General features: G+C 45.2%; 1 protein-coding gene across 5 annotated transcripts in view; it reads left to right on the top strand.

Moving 5' to 3' along the window:
• Positions 1–25,586, top strand: part of LOC139280888 (V-type proton ATPase 116 kDa subunit a 4-like) — a 135,017-nt gene that overhangs the window by 74,596 nt on the left and 34,835 nt on the right. For all 5 annotated transcript variants that reach the window (XM_070900678.1, XM_070900674.1, XM_070900677.1 and 2 more), the window contains 3 exons: positions 16,040–16,133; positions 23,179–23,391; positions 25,270–25,420. In XM_070900678.1, coding sequence (XP_070756779.1) covers positions 16,040–16,133; positions 23,179–23,391; positions 25,270–25,420 — 458 coding nt within the window. The remainder of the gene's footprint in view (positions 1–16,039; positions 16,134–23,178; positions 23,392–25,269; positions 25,421–25,586) is intronic.

Here is a 25,586-nt window from a genome sequence, read left to right as displayed (position 1 = left end):
CCATCTCCCCTACAGGGGCGGCCACACCACCCAGGCACAGAAAGGGTATGGACAGCAAAAGCTGTCAGTGGCACCGATTGTTGGCAGTGCCGCTCCCGCGGGGCAATTTCAGAAAGGGGTCATCGTCGGTCGCTAAGTGGCAGAGTGGTCCCCTACGCCGTTCCAAAAGTAAAGGAGGCCGATATCAAAAATGGTGGCGACTTGGCGGCCGGGCTGCACTGACCTGTGGCTGCAATTTTCAGGCCTTATATAAAGGGGCAATTTCTGCCCCTCCAGCCTACCCACGATGCTCTCATTTTCCAACAGTCTATCGACTCTGGATCAGTTCCTATGGACTGGAGGGTAGCTAATGTAACGCCACTTTTTAAAAAAGGAGGGAGAGAGAAAACGGGTAATTATAGATTGGTTAGCCTGACATCAGTCGTGGGGAAAATGTTGGAATCAATCATTAAAAATGAAATAGCAGCACATTTGGAAAGCAGTGACAGGATTGGTCCAAATCAGCATGGATTTATGAAAGAGAAATCATGCTTGACAAATCTTCTAGAATTTTTTGAGGATGTAACTCGTAAAGTGGACAAGGGAGAACCAGTGGATGTGATGTATTTGGACATTCAAAAGGCTTTTGACAAGGTCCCACACAAGAGATTGGTGTGCAAAATTAAAGCACATGGTATTGGGGGTAATGTATCGACATGGATAGAGAACTGGTTGGCAGACAGGAAGCAAAGAGTGGGAATAAACGGTTCCTTTTCAGAATGGCAGGCAGTGACTAGTGGGGTACTGCAAGGTTCAGTGCTGGGACCCCAACTATTAATGATTTAGACGAAGGAATTGAATGTAATACCTCCAAGTTTGCAGATGACACTAAGTTGGGTGGCAGTGTGAGCTGTGAGGAGGATGCTAAGAGGCTGCAGGGTGACTTGGACAGGTTAGGTGAGTGGGCAAATGCATGGCAGATGCAGTATAATGTAGATAAATGTGAGGTTATCCACGTTGGTGGCAAAAACAGGGAGGCAGAATATTATCTGAATGGTGACAGATTAGGAAAAGGTGAGGTGCAACGAGACCTGGGTGTCATGGTACATCAGTCATTAAAAGTTGGCATGCAAGTACAGCAGGCGGTGAAGAAGGCAAATGGTATGTTGGCCTTCATAGTGAGAGGATTTGAGTATAGGAGCAGGGATAGAAACATAGAAACATAGAAAATAGGTGCAGGAGTAGGCCATTCGGCCCTTCTAACCTGCACCGCCATTCAATGAGTTCATGGCTGAACATTCAACTTCAGTACCCCATTCCTGCTTTCTCGCCATACCTCTTGATCCCCCTAGCAGTAAGGACCTCATCTAACTCCTTTTTGAATATATTTAGTGAATTGGCCTCAACAACTTTCTGTGGTAGAGAATTCCACAGGTTCACCACTCTCTGGGTGAAGAAGTTCCTCCGCATCTCGGTCCTAAATGGCTTACCCCTTATCCTTAGACTGTGACCCCTGGTTCTGGACTTCCCCAACATTGGGAACATTCTTCCTGCATCTAACCTGTCTAACCCCGTCAGAATTTTATATGTTTCTATGAGGTCCCCTCTCATTCTTCTGAACTCCAGTGAATACAAGCCCAGTTGATCCAGTCTTTCTTGATAGGTCAGTCCCGCCATCCCGGGAATCAGTCTGGTGAACCTTCGCTGCACTCCCTCAATAGCAAGAATGTCCTTCCTCAGGTTAGGAGACCAAAACTGTACACAATACTCCAGGTGTGGCCTCACCAATGCCCTGTACAACTGTAGCAACACCTCCCTGCCCCTGTACTCAAATCCCCTTGCTATGAAGGCCAACATGCCATTTGCTTTCTTAACCGCCTGCTGCACCTGCATGCCAACCTTCAATGACTGATGTACCATGACACCCAGGTCTCTTTGCACCTCCCCTTTTCCTAATCTGTCACCATTCAGATAATAGTCTGTCTCTCTGTTTTTACCACCAAAGTGGATAACCTCACATTTATCCACATTATACTTCATCTGCCATGCATTTGCCCACTCACCTAACCTATCCAAGTCGCTCTGCAGCCTCACAGCATCCTCCTCGCAGCTCACACTGCCACCCAACTTAGTGTCATCCGCAAATTTGGAGATACTACATTTAATCCCCTCATCTAAATCATTAATGTACAGTGTAAACAGCTGGGGCCCCAGCACAGAACCTTGCGGTACCCCACTAGTCACTGCCTGCCATTCTGAAAAGTACCCATTTACTCCTACTCTTTGCTTCCTGTCTGACAACCAGTTCTCAATCCATGTCAGTACACTACCCCCAATCCCATGTGCTCTAACTTTGCACATCAATCTCTTGTGTGGGACCTTGTCGAACGCCTTCTGAAAGTCCAAATATACCACATCAACTGGTTCTCCCTTATCCACTCTACTGGAAACATCCTCAAAAAATTCCAGAAGATTTGTCAAGCATGATTTCCCTTTCACAAATCCATGCTGACTTGGACCTATCATGTCACCTCTTTCCAAATGCACTGCTATGACATCCTTAATAATTGATTCCATCATTTTACCCACTACCGATGTCAGGCTGACCGGTCTATAATTCCCTGTTTTCTCTCTCCCTCCTTTTTTAAAAAGTGGGGTTACATTGGCTACCCTCCACTCCATAGGAACTGATCCAGAGTCAATGGAATGTTGGAAAATGACTGTCAACGCATCCACTATTTCCAAGGCCACCTCCTTAAGTACTCTGGGATGCAGTCCATCAGGCCCTGGGGATTTATCGGCCTTCAATCCCATCAATTTCCCCAACACAATTTCCCGACTAATAAGGATTTCCCTCAGTTCCTCCTCCTTACTAGACCCCCCGACCCCTTTTATAACCGGAAGGTTGTTAGTGTCCTCCTTCGTGAATACCGAACCAAAGTACTTGTTCAATTGGTCCGCCATTTCTTTGTTCCCCGTTATGACTTCCCCTGATTCTGACTGCAGGGGACCTACATTTGTCTTTACTAACCTTTTTCTCTTTACATATCTATAGAAACTTTTGCAATCCGTCTTAATGTTCCCTGCAAGCTTCTTCTCATACTCCATTTTCCCTGCCCTAATCAAACCCTTTGTCCTCCTCTGCTGAGTTCTAAATTTCTCCCAGTCCCCAGGTTCGCTGCTATTTCTGGCCAATTTGTATGCCACTTCCTTGGCTTTAATACTATCCCTGATTTCCCTTGATAGCCACGGTTGAGCCACCTTCCCTTTTTTATTTCTATGCCAGACAGGAATGTACAATTGTTGTAGTTCATCCATGCGGTCTCTAAATGTCTGCCATTGCCCATCCACAGTCAACCCCTTAAGTATCATTCGCCAATCCATCTCAGCCAATTCACGCCTCATACCTTCAAAGTTAGCCTTCTTTAAGTTCTGGACCATGGTCTCTGAATTAACTGTTTCATTCTCCATCCTAATGCAGAATTCCACCATATTATGGTCACTCTTCCCCAAGGGGCCTCGCACAACGAGATTGCTAATTAATCCTTTCTCATTACATAACACCCAGTCTAAGATGGCCTCCCCCCTAGTTGGTTCCTCGACATATTGGTCTAAAAAACCATCCCTTATGCACTCCAGAAAATCCTCCTCCACCGTATTGCTTCCAGTTTGGTTAGCCCAATCTATGTGCATATTAAAGTCACCCATTATAACTGCTGCACCTTTATTGCACGCACCCCTAATTTCCTGTTTGATGCCCTCCCCAACATCACTACTACTGTTTGGAGGTCTGTACACAACTCCCACTAACGTTTTTTGCCCTTTGGTGTTCTGCAGCTCTACCCATATAGATTCCACATCATCCAAGCTAATGTCCTTCCTAACTATTGCCTTAATCTCCTCCTTAACCAGCAATGCTACCCCACCTCCTTTTACTGCAGTTGTACAGGGCCTTGGTGAGGCCACACCTTGAATATTGTGTACAGTTTTGTTCTCCTAATCTGAAGAAGGACATTCTTACATTCTTGCTACTAAGGGAGTGCAGCGAAGGTGCACCAGACTGATCGCCAAGATGGCAGGACTGACATATGAAGAAAGACTGGATCAACTAGGCTTATATTCACTGGAATTTAGAAGAATGAGAGGGGATCTCATAGTAACATATAAAATTCTGACGGGATTGGACAGGTTAGATGCAGGAAGAATGTTCCCGATGTTGGGGAAGTCCAGAACCAGGGGTCGCAGTCTAGGGGTAAGAGGTAAGCCATTTAGGACCGAGATGAGGAGAAACTTCTTCACTGAGAATTGTGAACCTGTGAAATTCTCTACCACAGAAAGTTGTTGAGGCCAGTTCGTTAGATATATTCAAAAGGGAGTTAGATGTGGCCCTTACGGCTAAAGGGATCAAGGGGTATGGAGAGAAAGCAGGAATGTGGTACTGCGGTTGCATGATCAGCCATGATCATATTGAATGGTGGTGCAGGCTTGAAGGGCCGAATGACATACTCCTGCATCTATTTTCTATGTTTCTATGCTCTTGAGGCAGAACAAGATGAGTTGCTGGTTATGAATACAACTGCTTGTAGGTCTGCTGGTTTGTCATGGCCACCACCAACGTGCTAAGCTCACGGCCACTTCACCCCAGCAAGGTAAAAGAGGCGGAGTCTTATGAAATTGAAGGTCCAGTTTGTCATGGCTCTTGGGAGCTTCCATGGGCGACAGCTCAGCCTGTGGCACTCCAACCCATTGGCCAGCAGTGCAGCCAATAGGGTTTGTCAGCTCAGCGCAGAAATAAAACGGGGAGAGTGGCAATCTGTGAATGAGGGTCCCTGCTTGAGCTCGCCCATCTACTGTATATTTAAAAAGGGAGAGTGGTCAAGATCCCAAAGGTACTGCACCAATAGATGTTGTTATTAATGCAATGCTATATGATAGATTGAAAATAAAGTAGTGCTAGCTAACGTTATGTGACAGCCCTAAACAGAACTCTTAGCAATCCTCCTGTATTTCATTTCTATAAAAAAACAAAAATGCATTATCAAGTTTTCCCAGAAGCTATTAAATTGAGCAGAGAGGTGACCAGATAAAAAAAAGCTTGGTGCCCCATTTCCAATCACCGTGGGGCAAGTTTTCATTTTGTTTACATGGGTGGCGGTGAGCGGTTTTAAGTGTAAAGTAGTTTTCAGCTATCACATGCTGAGATGAGTCGGAGGAGAGCAGCCAATGCTCACGATGTAGAACTTGGCCAAGATGGTCAAAGAGGTCGAGGCAGATGACTGGTTACTACAAACCAGTTCACCAGCTTCGGAGATGCATCCCTTCTCAGTGAGACAAAGCTAGAAATGGAATTAGTTCTATTTGACCTCTTTGACAGCTTTTCGCTTCATGACACATGGTTACTGTGGATGAGAAATGCAAGCAATTTGTGGCCGAAACATGTATTTGTGAGAATGTTTTGTATTCTGTTTTTAGGGGAGGGTATACGTTTCCAGGTGGGGTGCTCTGTAACAAGAATGCTCTCTCTTTGTCATTCTTACTAAAACTAGGGCAGGACTCCAGTGTCTTGTCCATAACTGGTCTGGCTCAATGGCAGCACTCCCGCCTCGGAGTTAGAAGGTTGTGCGTTCAGGTCCCAGTCACGAGATTTGAGCACAAAGTCTTGGGCAACACTTCAGTGCAGTACTGAGGGAGTGCTGCACTGTTGCAGGTGCCGTCGTCAGATGAGGTGTTAAACCGAGGCCCCCTCTGCCCTCGAGATGGATTCCCCGGTGTCCTGGCCAATATTTATGTCTGTGGGAGCTTGCTGTGTGCAAATTGGCAGCCATGTTTCCTACATTACAACAGTGACTACGCTTCAAAAAGTACTTAATTGACTATAAAGCACTTTGGGATGTTGTGAGATCATGAAAGGCACTGTATAAATGCAAGTCTGCCTGTCTTTGTATTTTCTTGTTCTATTCTAAATGTCCCTCTCCGCCTTTGTTTGTGGGCTTTTGTTGAACCCGGCTCCCGAACGTTTCTTTCGGTTGCGGCCGGTGTTTTGAAGTGCAGCCCTGCTGTTTCCATTTACCACCTGCTTTCAGCGTTTATGTTGCAATTGTAGGTCACAATTTATTTTTAGCCTGACTCTACTTGTAGGGGTTTTTCTTTCATTCCAGCTATTTATTTACTGCCGCTTTCAATGTTTGTGTTTGTTTGAGTGGCACTCCCAGTCTTTCTGTTTTACCTCACATCCATGCTGTTTCTTCTCACGTCCTGCTGCCAGTATTTCTATTTCTTTTAATCTTGCTCCCAGTCTGAATTTTCTTTCACTCTGTAAAGTCCTGTCCCCTCAGTACAGATTCACACGAGACATGTAGTGAAGTCAAGGTCACTCTGGACCTGCACCTTTATTTCACAGCTCTGGAATGCTGCACTTGCCTGAGACCTGCCCTTATATACCTGTGTCTTGCAAGTGCACCCCTGGTGGTAAGGTATGCTGGTGGTTACAGGTCATATCTTATTACAGACATGTTTAGCATGTTAGGATACAGTTATATATAATAATGTAAGATACATGACATCACCCTCCCCCAAGGTCTTATTGTCTTTATAGGTTTAGTCTCTCAGGTGGTCTACGCTCTCGCATGGAGCGTCTGAGTTGTGGTTCAGTTGTTTGCCTTGGTGTCTGTTTTTCTTTGGGTGTGGTTGCTGGTATCTCGCCTGGGCTGTCTGTTTCGATTGGTGTGATTGTTGCTGACTCGCCTGGGCTGTCTGTTGGGATTGCCCTTTCCTCAGGTTGTTCCCTCTGTCTGTCCACTAGGTGTGGTGCGAGTTCCACATTGTAGTCTGCCTCTGGTTCCGCAGTGTTGTTGGTAAATTTGCTTTTGACTTGGTCTACATGCCTCCGGCAGGTTTTGCCATTGTCCATTTGTACTACCAGTAGCCTGTTTCCTTCCTTGCCTGTTACTGTCCCTGCAAGCCATTTGGGACCCCTGCCATAGTTTAGTACAAACACTTTGTCTCCTATCTCATTCCATCTCCCCCTCGAATTTCTGTCATGGTACTCAGTCAGCTTACGGCGCTTTGCCTCAACAATTTCGTGCATGTCTGGGAGGATTAATGAGAGCCTTGTTTTTAAAGTCCTTTTCATCAACAGTTGCGCGGGGGGGATTCCAGTCAATGAGTGCAGACGAGATCTGTATGCCAGCAGCAGTCGCGACAGGCGACCCTGCAGCGTGGGACCTTGGATTTTAAGCATGCCTTGTTTAATGATTTGCACTGCTCTCTCCGCCTGGCCGTTGGAGGCCGGCTTGAACGGTGCCGTCTTGACATGATTTATGCAGTGGTCAATTATAAAGTCTTGGAATTCTGCGCTGGTGAAGCACGGACCATTGTCACTGACCAATATGTCAGGGATTCCGTGTGTTGCAAACATGGTTGCGAGGCTCTCCACAGTGGTGGAGGTTGTGTTCGAGTTTAAAATGGTGCATTCGATCCACTTTGAAAATGCATCTACAATTACGAGGAACATTTTGCCCATGAATGGGCCCGCATAGTCTACGTGCACCCGCGACCACGGTTTGGTAGGCCAGGGCCAGGGGCTCAGTGGAGCCTCCCTGGGGGCATTGCTGAGTTGGGCACAAATGGTGCACCTTAGGAAGCAGAGCTCCAGGTCCTCGTCAATACCAGGCCACCAGACGTGGGATCTGGCTATGGCCTTCATGAGAACGATCCCCGGGTGCTCGCGGTGGAGCTCCCGGACAAATGCCTCTCTGCCTCGCAGAGGCATGACTACTCGGCTGCCCCACATCAGGCAGTCTGCTTGTATTGATAGCTCATGCATGCGCCTGTGAAAGGGTTTTAATTCCTTGGGACAGGCATCGCGAGCCTCTGCCCAGTCACCGGTTAGGACACATCTTTTTACTAAGGATAACGTGGGGTTGCTGGCCGTCCAGGCTCTGATTTGGCGAGCCGTCATGGGCGAACCTGTGGACTCAAAGGCATTGATTGCCATGACTATCTCACAGTCCTGTTCGTCAGACCCTTCCATGGTCGCCAGGGGTAGCCTGCTGAGCGCGTCAGCACAGTTGTCTGTGCCTGGTCTGTGCCTTATGTTATAGTCGTAGGACGCCAGCATGAGTGCCCACTTTTGAATTCGCGCCGAGGCGTTGCCGTTTATTGCCTTGCTTTCGGATAGGAGGGACGTGAGGGGCTTGTGGTCGGTTTCTAACTTGGCCCTGAAAAGATATTGGTGCATCTTTTTGACACCGTACACGCACGCGAGCGCGTCCTTCTCTACCATTCCGTACCCGCGCTCCGCCCGCGAAAGTGACCTGGAGGCATAAGCTATGGTTTGTAATTTGCCCGCACTATTGACATGTTACAAAACACACCTGACCCCATACGCTGACTCATCGCATGTGAGAACTGGCTTTTTACCTGGGTCAAAGAAAGTCAAAACACTGTTGGAACACAGAAGGTTGCGTGCCTTATTGAAGGCGCGTTCCTGGGTGTCCCCCCAAAACCAATCGCACCCCTTTCTGAGTAGCACGTGGAGAGGCTCCAGCAGCGTGCTTAAGTTCTGCATAAAGTTCCCAAAGTAATTGAGTAGCCCGAGAAAGGCGCGCAGTTCTGAGACATTCCGGGGCCTGGGTGCCAGGCGAATTGCTTCTGTTTTGGACACTGTTGGGCGGATTCCATCAGCGGCAAAAATTCAACCTCGGGTGCGAGAAACAGGCACTTGGATTTCTTGACTCGTAGGCCTACCCGATCCAACCACTTTAGTACTTCCTCCAAATTACGGAGATGGGAGTCGGTGTCCCTGCCTGTGATAAGTATGTCGTCTTGAAATACAACCGTCCCCGGGATGGACTTGAGCAGACTCTCCATGTTGCGCTGGAATATGGCAGCTGCCGACCTGATGCCGAATGGACATCGATTGTACATGAAAAGGCCTCGATGTGTGTTGATGGTGGTGAGTAGCTTGGATTCCTCGGTCAATTCTTGCGGCATATACGCAGATGTGAGGTCTAATTTTGAGAAAAGTTTACTTCCAGCCAATGTGGCAAATAAGTCCTCCGCTCTGGGCGGCGGGTACTGGTCCTGTAGGGAGACTCTGTTTATGGTAGATTTGTAGTCCCCACAGATTCGTACGGATCCATCAGGCTTCATGACTGGGACGATGGGACTTGCCCAGTCGCTAAATTCCACAGGTGATATAATGCCTTCTCGTAGAAGCCTATCTAGTTCGTGTTCAATCTTTTCCCTCATCACATAGGGTACAGCTCTGGCCTTGTGATGGACCAGTCTAGCATCCTGTGTGATGTAGATTTTGATTTTGGCCCCTTTGAAAATGCCCACACCTGGCTGAAAGAGATGTTCAAATCGCTTTATAACTGTTGAGCAGGAGGTCCATTCCTCTAGTGACATGGCATGGACATCATCCCATTTCCAATTTAGTTTTGCCAGCCAGCTTCTCCCCAGCAGTGCTGGGGGGTCTCCGGGGACAATCCACAGGGGAAGTCAGTTCACTGTCCCTTTGTGTGTGACAGAGAACATGGCGCTGCCGAAGTCTGGTACGATTTCTTTGGTATAGGTCCTTAGTGTGGTGTCGACCCTTGTGAGTTTTGGTCTGTCTCTTTTATGCGGCCACTGTTGTTCAAATTCTTGAGCGCCCATGAGAGATTGACTCGCTCCCGTATCCAGCTCCATGTTGACAGATATCCCGTTGAGTAGGACCCTCATCCTTATAGGAGGCGTCCTGTTGTAGGAGCAGCGGCCATTAATCGTGTTGACCCACTGTTCACCGGTGTCCCGGGTACTGTCCCCACCATCTTCTGGTCCGCTTTCCGACCCATCCGATTCATATACCAGCCGAGCTGCTGTTTTTTTGCACATGCGGGCCAAATGCCCTGTATATTCACAATTTCTGCAAACAGCCTGCTGAAATCGACATCCCCTTGCCGAGTGCCCACCCCCACACCTCCAGCACAGACCTGTTCCATTGTTCAAAGAGTTTCCAAAGAATGAGCTGCGTCTGGCTGATCTCTCTTGAGCTTCTCTCAGTTTGTAGTTGATTGCTCGCATTGTGGGTTGATGAGGTGTGAACGGCTGTTCCTGTGGCCCTTGATGGCTTCTGCCTGCTGTCGAGAACCTGTTCTCCCGGTTTTGTCTGTGTGTGGGGGTAGCAGCTTGTTTAGTGCTGTGAACTTCTTGTTCCAATATTTCGTTAGTTGTTGTACCTGCATTGTAAATCAACCTCGCTTCTTCTTCCCCTACCAAGAATGTCTGCGCAACCAGTGCTGCTGCCTCTAAGGTCAGGTTCTTGGTCTCTATGAGCTTTTGGAATATGCCTGCGTGGCCTAGTCCTTCAATGAAAAAGTCTTTCAGCATTTCTCTCCTCAGTTCATCGGAGAACTCACATAAACTAGCCAACCTCCGAAGTTCCGCCACGAAGTCGGGTATGCTCTGGCCCACACATCGTCTGTAGTTGTAGAACCTGTGTCTGGCCATGTGTAGGCTGCTCGCTGGCTTCAGGTGATCTCTTACCAATGTGCTCAATTCTTCAAATGACTTGCTTGCTGGTTTCTCGGGTGCCAACAGATCCTTCATTAAAGCGTATGTTTTCGAGCCACAGCTGGTCAAGAGATGGGCTCTTCTGTTGTCTGCCTTATCGTCGCCTAACTAGTTTTTGGTTAAAAAGCTTTGCTGGAGCCTTTCTATAAAGTCCTCTCAATTGTCTCCCGCATTGTACTTTTTTTTCTGATCCGTTGTTCGCCATTCTGTGGATTCTGTAATCCCGTAACTCGTCGCCACTGTAAAGTCCTGTCCCCTCAGTACAGATTCACACGAGGCATGTAGTGAAGTCAAGGTCACTCTGGACCTGCAACTTTATTTCACAGCTCTGGAATGCTGCACTTGCCTGAGACCTGCCCTTATATACCTGTGTCTTGCAAGTGCACCCCTGGTGGTAAGGTATGCTGGTGGTTACAGGTCATATCTTATTACAGTCATGTATAGCATGTTAGGATACAGTTATATATAATAATGTAAGATACATGACACACTCCCACTCTCAATGTTTGTAATAATAAAGAAAAGAAAGACTTGCATTTCTATAGCGCCTTTCACAACCTCGGGCTATCCTGAAGCGCTTTACAGCCAATGAGTTAGTTTTTGAACAGTTGTAATGTGGGAAACGTGGCAGCCAATTTGCGCACAGCAAGCTCTCACAAACAGCAGTTATAATGACCAGATAATCTGTTCTAGTGATGTTTCTCTGAGGGATAAATATTGGCCAGGACACCGGGGATACACTCCCCTGGTCTTCTTCGAAATAGTGCCATGGGGATCTTTTACGTCCACTTGAGAGGGCAGACTGTGCAGTGCTGAGGGAGTACTGCGCTGTTGGAGATGAAGTGTTAAGCTGAGGTATATAAACTTGCTGAGCATATTTCAGAGAGAGAGAGAGACTGGAAAGATTCTGACAGAGGAACAACACAATGATCAACACCACTAAGTGTTAAATTGCTGCTTCAATAAAATAGTTACTATATAGGGCTAGAATTTCCCCAAAGCCCGCCAGCGCCCGATTGCCGGCCAAAAAAACGCTAAGGCTGGGAAGGTTATCGCCAGCGACAACCTCCCGAAATTTTTTTTAAAAATTCACCCAGTGAAAAATATAGGCCTTGCACCCCCAATCTGGGCGGGAAAGTGCAATTTCGGCTAGATTGGGTGGTGCCTAAGGAAAATGGGCGAAAATGTTTTAAAAACTATAAAAATTTACACCGAGGCTGCGGGTTGGGCCTAACAACAAAAAAAGAATAAAAATAATTAAAAAAAAAAATCTAACTAAAAAATCAAAAAAACATTCCCAAGACACTTTTAAATTAAATCACCCCAACAGATTTTGAAAATAAATAGTAAAAAACCGATCACTTACCTTTTTCTTGCAGAGCTACTCACCTCCCGCCCAGTTCCGCTGATCCTCGTGGGCAGGGTTTTTTATACTTACCTACGGGTCCCCGCTCAGCCAAAGATGGCGTCTGGGCGATCTGTGGATGGTGCACGCCGGTGGTCTGCTAACCAACGGGATTTCCAATCCGCCGGCGTGCCTCAGCTGGGGAATTTTTTGCCAACCCGATTCTTGCCCAAAACGGCCAACACCGCCGAGAAACCGGGCAGTGAACCTGTGTAAATTCTCGCCCTGTAGCTTTAAATGTGATTGAAAGATAAGTGCCAAATGTGCATTCAAACAAATAGCAAATGTATGGTTATGTTACTGGCCCAGTAATCCGGTAGTTAGTGTACTCGTTATGTTACTAGACCAGTAATCCGGTAGTTGGTGTACTGGTTATGTTACTGGACCAGTATTCCAGTTGGTAGTGTACTGGTTATGTTACTGGCCCAGTAATCCAGTAGTTGGTGTACTGGTTATGTTACTGGACCAGTAATCCAGTCGGTGGTGTACTGGTTATGTTACTGGCCCAGTAATCCAGTAGTTGGTGTACTGGTTATGTTACGAGCCCAGTAATCCAATCGGTAGTGTACTGGTTATGTTACTGGCCCAGTAATCCAGTAGTTGGTGTACTGGTTATGTTACTGGACCAGTAATCCGGTAGTTGGTGTACTGGTTATGTTACTGGCCCAGTAATCCAGTAGTTGGTGTACTGGTTATGTTACTAGCCCAGTAATCCAATCGGTAGTGTACTAGTTATGTTACTGGACCAGTAATCCGGTAGTTGGTGCACTGGTTATGTTACTGGACCAGTAATCCAGTAGTTGGTGTACTGGTTATGTTACTGGACCAGTAATCCAGTCGGTAGTGTACTGGTTATGTTACTGGCCCAGTAATCCAGTAGTTGGTGTACTGGTTATGTTACTGAACCAGTAATCCAGTAGTTGGTGTACTGGTTATGTTACTGGACCAGTAATCCGGTAGTTGGTGTACTGGTTATGTTACTGGACCAGTAATCCAGTCGGTAGTGTACTGGTTATGTTACTGAACCAGTAATCCAGTAGTTGGTGTACTGGTTATGTTACTGGACCAGTAATCCGGTAGTTGGTGTACTGGTTATGTTACTGGCCCAGTAATCCGGTAGTTAGTGTACTGGTTATGTTACTGGACCAGTAATCCGGTAGTTGGTGTGCTGGTTATGTTACTGGCACAGTAATCCGGTAGTTGGTGTACTGGTTATGTTACTGGACCAGTAATCCGGTAGTTGGTGTACTGGTTATGTTACTGGTCCAGTAATCTAGTCGGTAGTGTACTGGTTATGTTACTGGCCCAGTAATCCAGTAGTTGGTGTACTGGTTATGTTATTAGCCCAGTAATCCAGTTGGTAGTGTACTGGTTATGTTACTGGACCAGTAATCTGGTAGTTGGTGTACTGGTTATGTTACTAGCCCAGTAATCCAGTCGGTAGTGTACTGGTTATGTTACTGGACCAGTAATCCGGTAGTTGGTGTACTGGTTATGTTACTGGCCCAGTAATCCGGTAGTTGGTGTACTGGTTATGTTACTGGACCAGTAATCCGGTAGTTGGTGTACTGGTTATGTTACTGGACCAGTAATCCGGTAGTTGGTGTACTGGTTATGTTATTAGCCCAGTAATCCAGTTGGTAGTGTACTGGTTATGTTACTGGACCAGTAATCCAGTAGTTGGTGTACTGGTTATGTTACTAGCCCAGTAATCCGGTAGTTGGTGTACTGGTTATGTTACTGGACCAGTAATCCAGTAGTTGTTGTACTGGTTATGTTACTGGACCAGTAATCCGGTAGTTGCTGTACTGGTTATGTTACTGGACCAGTAATCCGGTAGTTGGTGTACTGGTTATGTTACTGGCCCAGTAATCCAGTAGTTGGTGTACTGGTTATGTTACTAGCCCAGTAATCCAATCGGTAGTGTACTAGTTATGTTACTGGACCAGTAATCCGGTAGTTGGTGCACTGGTTATGTTACTGGACCAGTAATCCAGTAGTTGGTGTACTGGTTATGTTACTGGACCAGTAATCCAGTCGGTAGTGTACTGGTTATGTTACTGGCCCAGTAATCCAGTAGTTGGTGTACTGGTTATGTTACTGAACCAGTAATCCAGTAGTTGGTGTACTGGTTATGTTACTGGACCAGTAATCCGGTAGTTGGTGTACTGGTTATGTTACTGGACCAGTAATCCAGTCGGTAGTGTACTGGTTATGTTACTGAACCAGTAATCCAGTAGTTGGTGTACTGGTTATGTTACTGGACCAGTAATCCGGTAGTTGGTGTACTGGTTATGTTACTGGCCCAGTAATCCGGTAGTTAGTGTACTGGTTATGTTACTGGACCAGTAATCCGGTAGTTGGTGTGCTGGTTATGTTACTGGCACAGTAATCCGGTAGTTGGTGTACTGGTTATGTTACTGGACCAGTAATCCGGTAGTTGGTGTACTGGTTATGTTACTGGTCCAGTAATCTAGTCGGTAGTGTACTGGTTATGTTACTGGCCCAGTAATCCAGTAGTTGGTGTACTGGTTATGTTATTAGCCCAGTAATCCAGTTGGTAGTGTACTGGTTATGTTACTGGACCAGTAATCAGGTAGTTGGTGTACTGGTTATGTTACTAGCCCAGTAATCCAGTCGGTAGTGTACTGGTTATGTTACTGGACCAGTAATCCGGTAGTTGGTGTACTGGTTATGTTACTGGCCCAGTAATCCGGTAGTTGGTGTACTGGTTATGTTACTGGACCAGTAATCCGGTAGTTGGTGTACTGGTTATGTTACTGGACCAGTAATCCGGTAGTTGGTGTACTGGTTATGTTATTAGCCCAGTAATCCAGTTGGTAGTGTACTGGTTATGTTACTGGACCAGTAATCCAGTAGTTGGTGTACTGGTTATGTTACTAGCCCAGTAATCCGGTAGTTGGTGTACTGGTTATGTTACTGGACCAGTAATCCAGTAGTTGTTGTACTGGTTATGTTACTGGACCAGTAATCCGGTAGTTGCTGTACTGGTTATGTTACTGGACCAGTAATCCGGTAGTTGGTGTACTGGTTATGTTACTGGACCAGTAATCCGGTAGTTGTTGTACTGGTTATGTTACTGGACCAGTAATCCGGTCGGTACTGTACTGCTTATGTTACTGGACCAGTAATCTGGTAGTTGGTGTACTGGTTATGTTACTGGACCAGTAATCCAGTCAGTAGTGTACTGGTTATGTTACTGGACCAGTAATCCAGTAGTTGGTGTACTGGTTATGTTACTGGACCAGTAATCTGGTAGTTGGTGTACTGGTTATGTTACTGGACCAGTAATCCAGTCGGTAGTGTACTGGTTATGTTACTGGACCAGTAATCCGGTAGTTGGTGTACTGGTTATGTTACTGGACCAGTAATCCAGTCGGAAGTGTTCTGGTTATGTTACTGGACCAGTAATCCGGTAGTTGGTGTACTGGTTATGTTACTGTACCAGTAATCCAGTAGTTGGTGTACTGGTTATGTTACTGGCCCAGTAATCCGGTAGTTGGTGTACTGGTTATGTTACTGGTCCAGTAATCCGGTAGTTAGTGTACTGGTTATGTTACTGGCCCAGTAATCCAGTAGTTGGTGTACTGGTTATGTTACTGGCCCAGTAATCCGGTAGTTGGTGTACTGGTTATGTTACTGGCCCAGTAATGCAGAGGCCTGGATTAATAATCCAGAGAACGGGAGTTCAGATGCCACCATGGCAGTTTGAGAATTTGTAGCCAGTTGATAAAATTCTGGAAATAAGAAGCTGCTGTCAGTAAAAGTGACCATGAAGCTGGCAGATTGTCGTCAAAACCCAAACTGGTTCACTGATGTTCTTTAGGGGAAGAAACCTGCTGGCCTTTCCCGGTCTGGCCTACATGTGACTATAGTCCCAGGCCAATGTGGTTGACTCTTACCTGCTCTCTGAGGTGGCGGAGGAAGCCACCCAGTTGTATCAAACTGCTACTCACAGTGGTTAAAGAAGGTGGCCCTAGGGGGAGACAATAAATGCTGGCTTTGCTAGCGACGCCTACATCTTGAGAATGAATTATTTTTAAAGAAGGTAATAACTTTCTCTTTGGTTTGTCCCAGGTTCCGTGCCACCATGTACCCATGTCCTGAATCTGCCAACGAGCGCCGAGAAATGGCTGCTGGTGTGAAAACACGCATTGAGGATTTAAATACAGTAAGTGAGCTACCAGCAGCAGTGGCCATATCCGGGCTGGAAACCTTTCACCTTGTGCTGCTTGTGTGTTGAGTACCATGCACCAATTGTCTCCCCCTGTTCCACTCAGTCAGGGTCGGAGATATATATATACATATCTCCACCCAGTGGACTACTGTGGTAATGCAGCCATTGCTGTTTACAACAATAAAGAGGGAACAGGTCACCTGTCATATCCTACATCAAATATACTAGAAACAAGTCCAAGAGAAAGTCAGAACTTAAGTCTGAGTCCGAGTCAGACAGACAGTCTGAAGTTGTAGAGAGTTCAAATGTAAATCAAGAGCATCCCTTGGAGGAAAACTTTGCTCAGGATCAGCCTAGAATGAGTCTAAGTTTGACACCATGTTTGGGAAGTTCTGTTCAAGAGCGAAGGTATTCTCTTCGAAACATAAAACAAGTGGTTAAGCTTGATTTGTAAATATGGCAAAATAAGTCTGTATCCTTTGTTATGTATAACCATGCAAATTATGTATGATGATTGTTTGTTATAATTACTTCTTCATTAAGGAGGGAGAAGTGTAATATATATAGCTCCACCCAGTGGATACAACAATAAAAAGGGAACAGGTCATCTGACAGGTTCCTGACGTTATCAGCTATCTTGAAACCTGTGTGTTTGTGAGGTCGTACAGAGTATATAACACAGAGTAACTGCATCGAACTCAACAGCACCTCCCAAATCCCAGGAGGACAAGGGCAGCAGGGCCATGGGAATACCACCACCTCCACGTTCCCCTCCAAGTCGTACACCATCCTGACTTGGAAGTATATCGCCATTCCTTCATCGTTGCTGGGTCAATATCCTGGAACTCCCTCCCTAACAGCACTGTGGGAGCACCTTCACCACACGGACTGCAGCGGTTCAAGAAGGTGGCTCACCACCACCTTCTCAAGGGCAATTAGGGACAGGCAATAAATGCTGGCCATGCCAGTGACACCCACATCCAGAGAATGGAAAAATAACCTCCTCATAGCTCTGTGGTGAGTGTTTGAATTTAAGAGTTCAAAGCAGCAATACTGCCTGTGACCACGACCAGGAATGGTCCTGTGCTTGGTGAGTCAAGCTCACCTCTTAACTTTACTGGCTTGTGAAGTTTGAGGTTTGGACTTAATACAAATCCTGGATATCAGATGACCTCACACACAGCCCTAGTACATGTCAACCGACATGTGAGAACTGTGAGTGAAACATTTATATCCTGGGTTTCTGAGGCAAGCCTCCCTGACCGCCCCCACTCCCAAATAAATTTTAATTTCTAACACTTTTACCTTTTACTTTTTAAAGCAATGAGTGAGGAAGACACAAAAAACCTGCAAAAGGACATAGACAGGCTAAGTGAGTGAGCAAAAATTTGGCAGATGGAATATAATGTTGGAAATTGTGAGGTTATGCACTTTGGCAGAAAAAATCGAAGAGCAAGTTATTATTTAAATGGAGAAAAATTGCAAAGTGCTGCAGTACAGAGGGACCGGGGGGTCCTGGTACATGAAACACAAAAGGTTAGTATGCAGGTACAGCAGGTGATCAGGAAGGCCAACTGTGATATCTTCACAGAGCACAGCACACACAGCTTCCTAACATGCAGGCTGCTCTCTCGGAACTCACCGGAAAGCTGCCTGTTGTTTAATGATTAAACTATGCAGCTGCAGTACACAATACGTCCACGTCAACAGTGTGGCGCGACAAGCATTACAAGCTTACAGACATTACACTTCTCCCTCCTTAATGAAAAAGCCATCATAACAAACATCATAAATAACTTTCATTTTTATACATATTTACAAATTTAACTTTACCATTTGTTTTCTGTTTCGAAGAGGATACCTTCGCTCTCGAACAGAACCTTCCAAACATGGTGTCGATTTCACACTCATTCGAAGCTCATCCTGAGGAACGTTTTCCTCCACGGAATTTCCTTGAGTTTCATTTGCACTCACTCTAACTTCAGGCTCTTTGTTTCCCTGACTTGGACTCAGACTTTCATTCTGATTCTCTCCTGGATTTGTTTCCAGTACATTGGATTCAGGATTTGCTACTGGTATATCTTATGTATATGCTGAGAAAATCAAAGCCCATCTCTGCATTCGGGCTGCAACTAATGTTGGAACTGGGGACTTTGGATGGAGGATTGCTGTTAGGGGCTTATGGTCCGTAACGATGGTAAATTTACGACCATACAAGTATTTGTGAAACTTCTTGACCCCAAAAATTAATGCCAAAGCTTCCTTTTCAATTTACGCATAATTTCTCTCACTGGCACTGAGAGTGCGTGAAGCAAAAGCAATTGGTCTCTCCTCCCCACTACTTAATACATGAGAGAATACTGCCCCAACTCCATACGGAGAGGCATCACATGCTAGTTTAATCTTCTTAGATATGTCATAGTGAACTAAAATGGTGCTCTCTACCAATTTGTTTTTACACTCCTTGAATGCTGTTTCGCATTCTTTTGACCACTTCCACTGGACCTATTTTTTCAAAAGTTCATTCAGTGGATGTAATACTGTAGCCAAATTTGGTAGGAACTTCCCATACTAGTTCAAAAGACCCAAGAATGAACGAAGTTCAGTGACATTCCTGGGAGTGGATGCATTTCTAATTGCATCCAATTTTTCCATGGTTGGATGTAACCCATCTTTGTCTACTCTGTACCCTAAGTATTCCATTGAATTTTTAAATAACTCACACTTACGAGCAGATACTCGTACTCTGTGCTTCTCTAGCCGTTTGAGGACTTCATTCAAAATGTTATTATGAATTTGCCTACTTGGTGCTGAAATTAGTATGTCACCCAAATAACATACTACCCCTTCAATACCTTGCAAAATCTGGTTCATCACCCCTTGGAATATGGCAGGGGCGGAAGACACTCCAAACGGTAGCCTATTAAACTGATATAGGCCTAGATAAGTATTTATAGTCAAACATGACTTGGACTCCTCATCTAGTTCAAGCTGTAAGTAGGCATTCGTAAGATCCAGTTTTGAGAAGATCTGACCACCTGTCAATGTTGTGAACAAATCTTCTATATTCGGCAATGTATTGGGGACATTACCCTCTAGAACCTGATTTACAGTTACCTTATAATCACCACACAATCTTACCTTACCATCAGGCTTAGGTACAACAACAATGGGTGTAGCCATTGATCTATCTTACAAATAATGTTCTCAGTCTCTAGTCTTTTGAGTTCTTGCTCAACTTTCTCCTTGAGTGCATATGGTACAGAACGTGGCTTGTAATAAACTGATCTAGCGTCCTTCTGTACCCTGACACTCACCTTGAAGCCTTGGATTGGACTGCCCGTTTCGCAGAACACCTTCGGATACTGCTTGATAACCTCATCCGTTGATGAAAATCTCGCTTCCACACAGAAAATCTTACTCCAATCCAGCTTCAGGGAGCTCAACCAATTTCTTCCTAGTAAAGCAGTCTTGTCTCCTTTCACTATTATTATTCTGAAATTGATCTTTATATTTCACTGGTACGGTTATACGGCCTACTACAGGAATTTTTTCTCCCGAGTAGCCTCGCAGCTCTATCTTGTATTTCTCCAATTGGAAATCATGCAATTTGTCGAGGTACAGCGACTCTGGTACTACACTCACGGAGGCACCCGTGTCAATTTCCATTGGTATCTTGAATCCCGCAACATCTATGTGGATTTTGATGCTTTCCGAATCGCTGCCTGTTAACCTCATACTCCTGATGACTTGTATCTCTAACATCTCCTCATCCTGTTGTTGTTCTTCCATGCTATGAAGTCTCTTTGGATTACTACCCATAGCTTTGAACACTGGACTCAGCTTTAAAAACTGGTTTATCCTTCAGTCGGCATGCCTTCGCAAGATGCCCAGTCTTTCTGCAGAAGAAACACTCTGCCTTCACGTATGGACAACTTTGAGCAATGTGTTGTCCCAGGCACCTATAACACGACTTCGACGCTCTGGTAGAATTTCCAATTTCTGAGATTTTCGGCCATGGCCGTTACTTTGAACCTGCAGGTGAATAACCTCAGTTGACTGACGACCGTAATCATTATTTAATTCTCGGGAATATTGTTCATCCACGCTCTTTGACCTCGCTGTCTGACAAGCACTCTCAAAAGTTAAGTCATCTGTCGTCAATAACTTCCTTCTGATCACATCATTTTTCACCCCGCAAACAAAATGATCCCGTAATGCTCGGTTTTGAAAGTTTCCAAAATTACAGTGCATCGATAGCTTTTTTAATGCTATGATGTAATCAGCGATACTTTCATCCGCCTTTTGATTCCAAATCCCGAAACGATAGCTTTCAGCAATTTCTAACGGTTTGCGGTTATAGTGCTGCTCCAGTTTCGTTAAAATCTCTTTAAGCGTTGTGTCCTTTGGCTCGTTAGGCACAAACAGATTTACAAGGGTTTCATATAATGCCGGACCTGCCACTAATAAGAAGATCACTTTCTTACGTTCCAACACAGCCTGGTTCTGGACTGCATTGTCTGGAACTTCGATTATGTTATTTGCAGTGAAATACATTTCTAGCCGATCCACATACGCTTTAAAACATTCCTGGTCGTGTCTATATTCACCCAAATATCCGATTACACCTGCCATTTTTAATCTCTCGCTGTTCACACCGTGTGCTGTTTTTTTTAACCTCGGATTTTGTAGCTTTTTTTTCCAAAGACAGAAACTTCCAAAGTCATCTGTCGGCTGGCTGAATCCTTCAACAAAATTTAAGCTTTAAACATCCGAAAAATCTCCCATCTCGCCGCCAACTGTGATATCTTCATAGAGCACAGCACACACAACTTCCTAACATGCAGGTTGCTCTCTCGGAACTCACCAGAAAGCTGCCTGTTGTTTAATGATTAACTATGCAGCTGCAGTATGCAATACGTCCACATCCACAGTGTGGAGCTACAAGCATTACAAGCTTACAGACATTACACCAATGGAATCTTGGCCTTTATTGCAAAGGGGATGGAGTATAAAAACACAGTTATACAGGCTATTGGTGCATCTGGAATACTGTGTGCAGTTTTGGTTTCCATATTTACGAAAGGATATAGTTGCTTTGGAGACAGTTCAGAGAAGGTTCACTAGGTTGACTCCGGAGATGAGGGGTTGACTTATGAGGAAAGGTTGAGTAAGTTGGGCCTCTACTCATTGGAATTCAGAAGATTGAGAGGTGATCTTATCGAAACGTATAAGATTATGAGGGGGCTTGACAAGGTGGATGCAGAGAGGATGTTTCCTGATGGGGGAGACGAGAACTAGGGGGCATAATCTTAGAAACATAGAAACTAATAAAGGGCTGCCCATTTAAAACTGAGATGAGGAGAAATTTCTTCTCTGAGGGTTAGAATTCGCTGCCTCAGAGAGCTGTGGAGGCTGGGTCTTTGAATAAATTTAAGACAGATAGACCGTTTCTTAACCACTAAGGGAATAAGGGTTATGGAGAACGGGCAGGGAAGTGGACCTGAGTCTATGATCGGATCAGCCATGATCGTATTAAATGGTGGAGCAGGCTCAAGCGACCAAATGGCCTACTCCTGCTCCTATTTCTTATGTCTTATGTACCCCACTAAATTTTGCAGCATTTTGGTGTCCAGTGAAATTCTGCTTTGGAGCCAAAAATAATGGTGAACGCATTAGATCGCAAGGTGAGTCTGCCAACATTATAGTATCACTGCAATAAGGAGCATATTTCAAAAACATGCAGAATGAAAACTCCAAGGCCAACAGTGAAGACATTGAATGTGATGGACATTGGACAACTTCACCTTATCTTATTTTTGAGAGAGAGAGGTTTAGTGAGTTCCCATCTACACAGACCTTGGAGCTGGAGCACACATCCCAGATAAAATTGACAATATGGCCATGCTTTCTCGTAGCTTCCAGTTTCTTTAGTGAGGGATGCATGGGGGACTCGGTCAGAAGCATTACAAAAGACAATGAAAGCATTATAAGTGGGATCTCTATGAACCTGATGACAATCTGTAATATCGTATCAAACTACAACCCTGGCCCACTTGTCGCTTTCTGATTGCTCTTGCAGATCTCAAAAGTACCTGATACATGTGCAAGGACAAACCGGAGAGGCACTTTGCGAGCCCCATGCTTGTACACAAACAGCTTGTGGGGCATTATAGAGTGACTCTCACTCCCAAATACTGGAGGTAGTAACAACACTGCAGGATGTTGACAGCTGGCATCGGCGTGGTGTTGCCTACAGCACGTCTGCTCATCCCATAAATACAATGTCAGGGCATGGGTCCCCACTTACTGCCATGGTGCGAAATATAGCCACCGTTCTGTGAAAACCTACAAAGATCACTGTCACATTCGTGGCAGATCCAGCACCAGCTTGAAGTTCAATTGAAAACACAAAGGCATCTTTTTCAAATAGTGAAACATTGTTGGCAGAACACCGCTATATTTTACAACTCTTGGATCGGGATGAAGTGGAAATTAGCGGTGAATGAATATTGCACGGTGCAACTCCAAGATTTTTTCCTTTTTTCTCCATTAATGACCAGGGAACAAGCCATACAGGCTATATTGTGTCACCTGGGAAAGTCAGTGGAGATCAGATTGGTCTCCGGCTGCAATCAATTGACTTCTTCAAGATGTTCCTGATCAGGATGGGGGCTTGTTGTTGGCTCCGATTTGCGTTTTGTCTTTGAGCTTTAGGACGATAGTTGTTCATTGTTTACACACCATTTCAATATTGTCATTCTGTGCTTCACTAACTTTTCATCCCCTCCTGTAATCATTTCTGTGGTATGGGTCTGTCAGTTCTCATGGAATGAGGAACTAAAATGGACCAAATAAACTTCCCAATCCTTCCCTCTTTTGTGATATCACGATATTCTCTTCGTTATAGGTCTTAAAATGAGAAGATGGTAAATATGTGCCATATCATTTACTTTTCCCATCAAAATCAATTTGCGTTGTCCATTTAAAACATAAACTGGGTTTGATTTTCATTAAACTTCACTTTTTAATTCTTCAGGTACTTAACCAGACAGAGAGCCATCGCCGCCGGGTCCTGCAGGAAGCTGCGAAGAACCTACGGAACTGGCAGGGAAAGGTGAAGAAAATGAAGGCGATCTATCATACTCTGAACTTGTGCAACATTGACGTCACCCAGCAGTGTCTCATCGCAGAGACCTGGTGTCCGGTAGCCGATATGGACAGGATCAAGAAGGCACTCAACCAAGGGAAGGTGAGCAGTTGAACTGTAAATAAGATCACACATCAAGTCATGTCCTAAGAACATAAGAATTAGGAGCAGGAGTAGACCATTCATCCCCTCGGCACTGTGGGAGTACCTTCACCACACGGACTGCAGTGGTTCAAGAAGACGGCTCACCACCACCACCTTCTCGAGGGCAATTAGGGATGGGTAATAAATGCCGGCCTTGCCAGCGAGGCCCACATCCCGTGGATGAATAATTTTAAAAAGGAAGCTGTTGTGCCATAAAGGCACTGTGCTACAGGTTTATGTTAGGAAGAGGAAAAACATTGTTCCGGATTTCACTGTAAAAATAAAAGTGAGGCTCACAGTGATCACTGTTATATTTGCACAAATTGGACATCGGCTTCAGGCGAGGGCAGATGCGCAGTTAAACATGAAAATCCGGAAGTTGCTGTCTGAGTTGCGCCGCTGTTCTGTAAGCTCGCTGTCTGGCTCCCCATTCAACTGTATTGAACGGTGTGAAGCTCCTATACTGACAGACTGAACTCGCCACAAAATATTAGGGCAGGCCCATTCAAGTGTAAAGACCCTTTTAATAGTGTGATATGTTTTAATTACCGCCAAACAGCCTCTCTGGCTCGGAAAATTAACTTTGTTACAAATGTTGAGTTTCATTCCTTCAGCTTTTAATTATTGTTGGAGATTTTTTTTAAATTAAAGTAAAAAGTAACATTTTATTTATCATTCGGTCTCTTTTCTTTCTCGTTTTCTCTCTCTCTCTCTCTCTCTCTCTCTCTCTCTCTCTCTCTCTCTCTCTCTCAATTGAATCTTTCTCTGTCTTTACTTCACTTTCTGTGCCAGATTTGACATTGAATTCATGACTCTAACTTGTACTTCCTGGTTGAGCCTCTCTGCTGCTCATTGAAGATTCTTCAATCTGATTGGTTAAGGAGATACGCAGTTGCCCGCTCTGTTGGCACTGGTTCCAGATGCTCTGTAGAGGGCGCTGTGCTATTTGGATGTGCCGCTGGGCAACTTGACGTGCAAAGCCCCAGAAACAGTCTATGGGCAAGTAAAGGTGTAACAAACTGTGGATGTAACTTGTTCACCGCTCAAAACAAACTCTGGTCCATTTAGTGCTGAAAATATTGTCAGAGTGCCTGCAACATGCTGCAATTGGGGAAAGAATGTGTGGCTGGAAACTATGTAAATGTTACATTACTGCACAGCACCCTGCTCAGTAAGCCATACAAACAAAATAGTCCCAGCAGCAATCAGCCAAGGTTGTTCTTCTGATTGTCAGCTCAGTGGGTAGCACACTCGCCTCTGAGTCAGAAGGTTGTGGGTTCAAGTTCCATTCTAGAGATTTGAGCACATAAATCTAGGCTGACACTCCGGTGCAATGCTGAGGGAGTGCTGCACTGTTGGAGGTGCCGTCTTCAGGATGAGACATTAAACCGAGGCCCTGTCTGCTCTCTCAGGTGGACGTAAAAGATCCCATGGCACTATTTCAAAGGAGAGCAGGGGAGTTATCCTTGGTGTCCTGGCCAATATTTATCCCTCAATCAACATAACAAAAATTACAGTTGATCTGGTCATTATCACATTGCTGTTTGTGGGACCTTGCTGTGCACAAATTGGCTGCTGCGTTTCCCACATTACAGCAGTGACTACACTTCAAAAGTACTTCATTGGCTGTAAAGCGCTTTGAGACATCCAGTGGTCGTGAAGGCGCTATATAAATGTACGTCTTTGTTTCTCCTTCCCTTTCTCCCTCCCCAGTGACACACCTATAGGAAGGTGTGTGTGGTGGGCAGACAAGTGCAGTTACTTGCATTGATAGTTGCAAAATCTTGTTTCTAGTTGACCGCTGAATGAAATGCTCCCTTTTTGTTTCCCTCTCAGGATCGCAGTGGTTCCAGTGTTGTCCCAATCATGACTGTGGTGGAGACCCAAATGGCTCCGCCCACCTTCAACAGAACCAATAAGTTCACGGCTGGATTCCAGAACATCGTGGACGCATATGGGGTTGGGACATACCGAGAGATGAATCCTGGTGACTCTTGCTCAAATTCAAATACTTGCTGTGCAGTAACCGTGACTAACCAGTTAACACACTTGTGCATAATTGCTCTGCGATATTTATTCAGGTGTTAAATGCCTTTGATAAATAACAGACTTGGGCCAAATTTCAAATGCCTTGAAACGATAGTGATGATGAC

This window comes from Pristiophorus japonicus, chromosome 15, assembly GCF_044704955.1.
Source record: "Pristiophorus japonicus isolate sPriJap1 chromosome 15, sPriJap1.hap1, whole genome shotgun sequence".
Taxonomy (NCBI): Eukaryota; Metazoa; Chordata; class Chondrichthyes; family Pristiophoridae; genus Pristiophorus; species Pristiophorus japonicus.
Note: the sequence above shows the minus strand (reverse complement) of the source record. Positions and strands in the feature narration are given on the sequence as shown.